Source organism: Fonticula alba, assembly GCF_000388065.1.
Source record: "Fonticula alba strain ATCC 38817 unplaced genomic scaffold supercont2.2, whole genome shotgun sequence".
In the NCBI taxonomy this organism is placed as follows: domain Eukaryota; order Rotosphaerida; family Fonticulaceae; genus Fonticula; species Fonticula alba.
This window is the reverse complement of record NW_009242972.1, coordinates 3,234,655-3,237,170: the sequence shown is the minus strand read 5'-3', so window position 1 is coordinate 3,237,170 and position 2,516 is coordinate 3,234,655. Positions and strand designations below refer to the sequence as shown.

General features: G+C 68.9%; 1 protein-coding gene across 1 annotated transcript; it reads left to right on the top strand.

Moving 5' to 3' along the window:
* Positions 1 to 6: 6 nt before the first annotated feature.
* On the top strand, positions 7 to 2,023 carry H696_01673 (hypothetical protein; the record flags this gene model as incomplete). The annotated part of the gene is made up of 2 exons (XM_009495578.1): positions 7 to 992; positions 1,248 to 2,023. The coding sequence occupies 2 exons, from the start codon at positions 7 to 9 to the stop codon at positions 1,753 to 1,755; spliced, it is 1,494 nt and encodes a 497-aa protein (XP_009493853.1). The 3' UTR covers positions 1,756 to 2,023.
* Positions 2,024 to 2,516: the final 493 nt, after the last annotated feature.

Genomic DNA, 2,516 nt, shown 5'->3' with positions numbered 1-2,516 from the left:
CCAGCCATGTTCTCTTCGCCCCGGGCCCGGAACAACGCGCTGCTGGTCTTTTCCGCCGGTGCAATCGCGGCCAATGCCCTCCTGTATGGTCGCTTCACCGGCCCGACCAAGACGGATGCCCCTGTCGACGCCGCCGCCGCCGCCGCCGCCGCCGCCGCCGCCGGTCCTTCTCCCCCGACCGGGCCCTTCCTGCATGAGCCGCCCGCCCGGCCGACCCCGGTGACCGGGTACTCGCTGCCGGTGGCCGGCGATGCACCGGCCGGGGCCAACCTCCGTGCCAACCTCTACAATGAGCGCGAGTGGGATTGGAACTGGGATGGCCGCCACGAGCAGTACCTGGCCCGAGTGGCGGACTTGCGCGAGCGCGAGCGCGCCGAAGGCCTCAAGGAGGGGACCCTCTCGCGGCGGCGCCCATCGCACCATGTGCTGCTCATTCGCCATGGACGCTACTACCAGGATGAGAGCCAGAGCCACCGGCGGATGTTGGACATCGTCGGCGTGGCTCAGGCCAATCTCCTGGGCAACCGCCTGTCGGGCCTGCTGACGGCCAGCCGGCCGCCGGTCACCGGCGAAGAGGCCCCCCTGTCCACGGTGCCGGCCCTGCACAGCTGCATGCCTCTGGCCGTCAAGACTTGCGATGCCAATGTCCGGCTGTACAGCAGCGACGCCCCGCGGGCTTTGCAAACCGGCCTCATTGCCCGGCATCAGGCCCTGATTGCGGCCAACGCCCAGACCGGCGGCTCACGCGTGCCCCTCAACATCGTCGTGGATGCCGACCTGCGCGAGGGGTTCCCCTGCGTGCCGGGCCCCATCCCGGACAATGCCAACGGCGCGCGCGAGATGCGCCAGTGGACCCGGCGCATGGGCAAGGCCTACCTGGCCGAGGAGCCGCTCAAGCTGGAACGCGCCTTCCGCCGGTACATCCACCGGCCGGCCAGCGACCAGACCGTCGACACGGTGGATGTCATCTTCTGCCATGCCAATGTCATTCGGTGCGTATGTGCCGGATTGGGGGAGGGGAAACGAATAGGGCGGCATTCCCCTGCCGGCGGTTTTGTCGATTGCTCTTGTTGCTCGGCCGGAGGGGCTGCCCTTCCCGGCACTCGGCCCCGCCCCGCACACGCGCCACTCTCCCCGGAACACTTACCCCCCCCCTCCCCCCCTCCACCCCACCCCTCCCGGTCACCCCTTTGGCCCGGCGCCCGCCGGTGTCGCTGGCCCTCCCAAATGCACATGCGCACATGCAGCTACTTCACCACTCGCGCCATGCAGTGGCCTTCCAGCGACTGGCTGCGCATGCTGATCCCCCACACCTCGATCACACAGCTGACCATTCGCCCAGACGGCCGGGTGACCCTCTCGGCGCTGGCGGACTCGGCTCACACCCAGGCCTGGCCACTGCTGCACACGACGGCCGGCCACACGGACGACCACTCGCCGACCGACGAGTCCCGCTCGCCGGACAGCCTCGGTGCTCACATCCACCGCGACGAGCACCTCCAGGCGGGCAACCCCTCTTCGGAGGTGGCCGCCGCGGCGGCCCTCTCCGCCATGCACACCGGCAACATGCGCATGCCGGGCGTGGTGGGCGGCTCCCATGGGCTGGTTGACGTCATGCCGGACATTGTCAACCTCGGCTTCGGCGGCGGCGGCATCTGCTCCTACATCTCCAGCGGCAAGTCTTCCCTCAGTGAGATCGACGAAGCCCCGGCCTCCGAGGCCGACATCTCCTCGCTGGAGAAGGTCAAGAAGTGAGTGTCACGTGAGCGACTGCCCACGGATCTCGCCCCCCGGAACGTCGCCCGGCGGCCGCCAGTCTTCTTCCTGTTGCACGGATGGGATGCGGGGGGATGCGGGGGGATGCGGGTGCGCACCGCAAGGATGCCTGCCCGTGTGCCGATGGCCCTGGACGCAGGTTGTGCGTGCACCCGCCCACCGGTCTCACACCCCCGCCGCTGGGCGGGGGCGAGAAACAACAACAATCATCATAATACACCAGGCGTGTGTGCCTCATTTTGCTTCCCCCCCCCCCCCTGCATGAGCCGGTTCGTGGAGCAGGGGAGAACGTAGGGGGCAGGGCTCGGGGCAAAGTGTGCGAGATCGACCGGCCCCGCCGGTGAGTGGGCGCGCCCGCTTGAGACATGTGTCTGCTGGCGGGATGAGCATGCGCTGGCGGGTCGCCTGGGGGCGGCCGGCAAGGGGGTCAATGTGCCCTGCACACTGCCGGCCCGGCGCCCCCATGCTTGGAGGCATGAGGCAGGGCCAGGCCGCAGTTGGCCCGGGCAGAGACTCCGCTCACATATCTCCACACACACACACACACACGCACGCGCACACCCACACCCACATGTCCCCCTGGTCGCCGGCAATCTCTCCTGTTCTTGGGGGAGATCGGCGCCTATTTTCGAGCCCACTCTGCCGCCGCAGGTGTGGTCAGCGATCCACCCACACAATACCCCGTCGCCCTGTCTTGCTCTTCTCTCTCTCGGTCCTCCCCCCCCCCCTGTCTCTCTCTC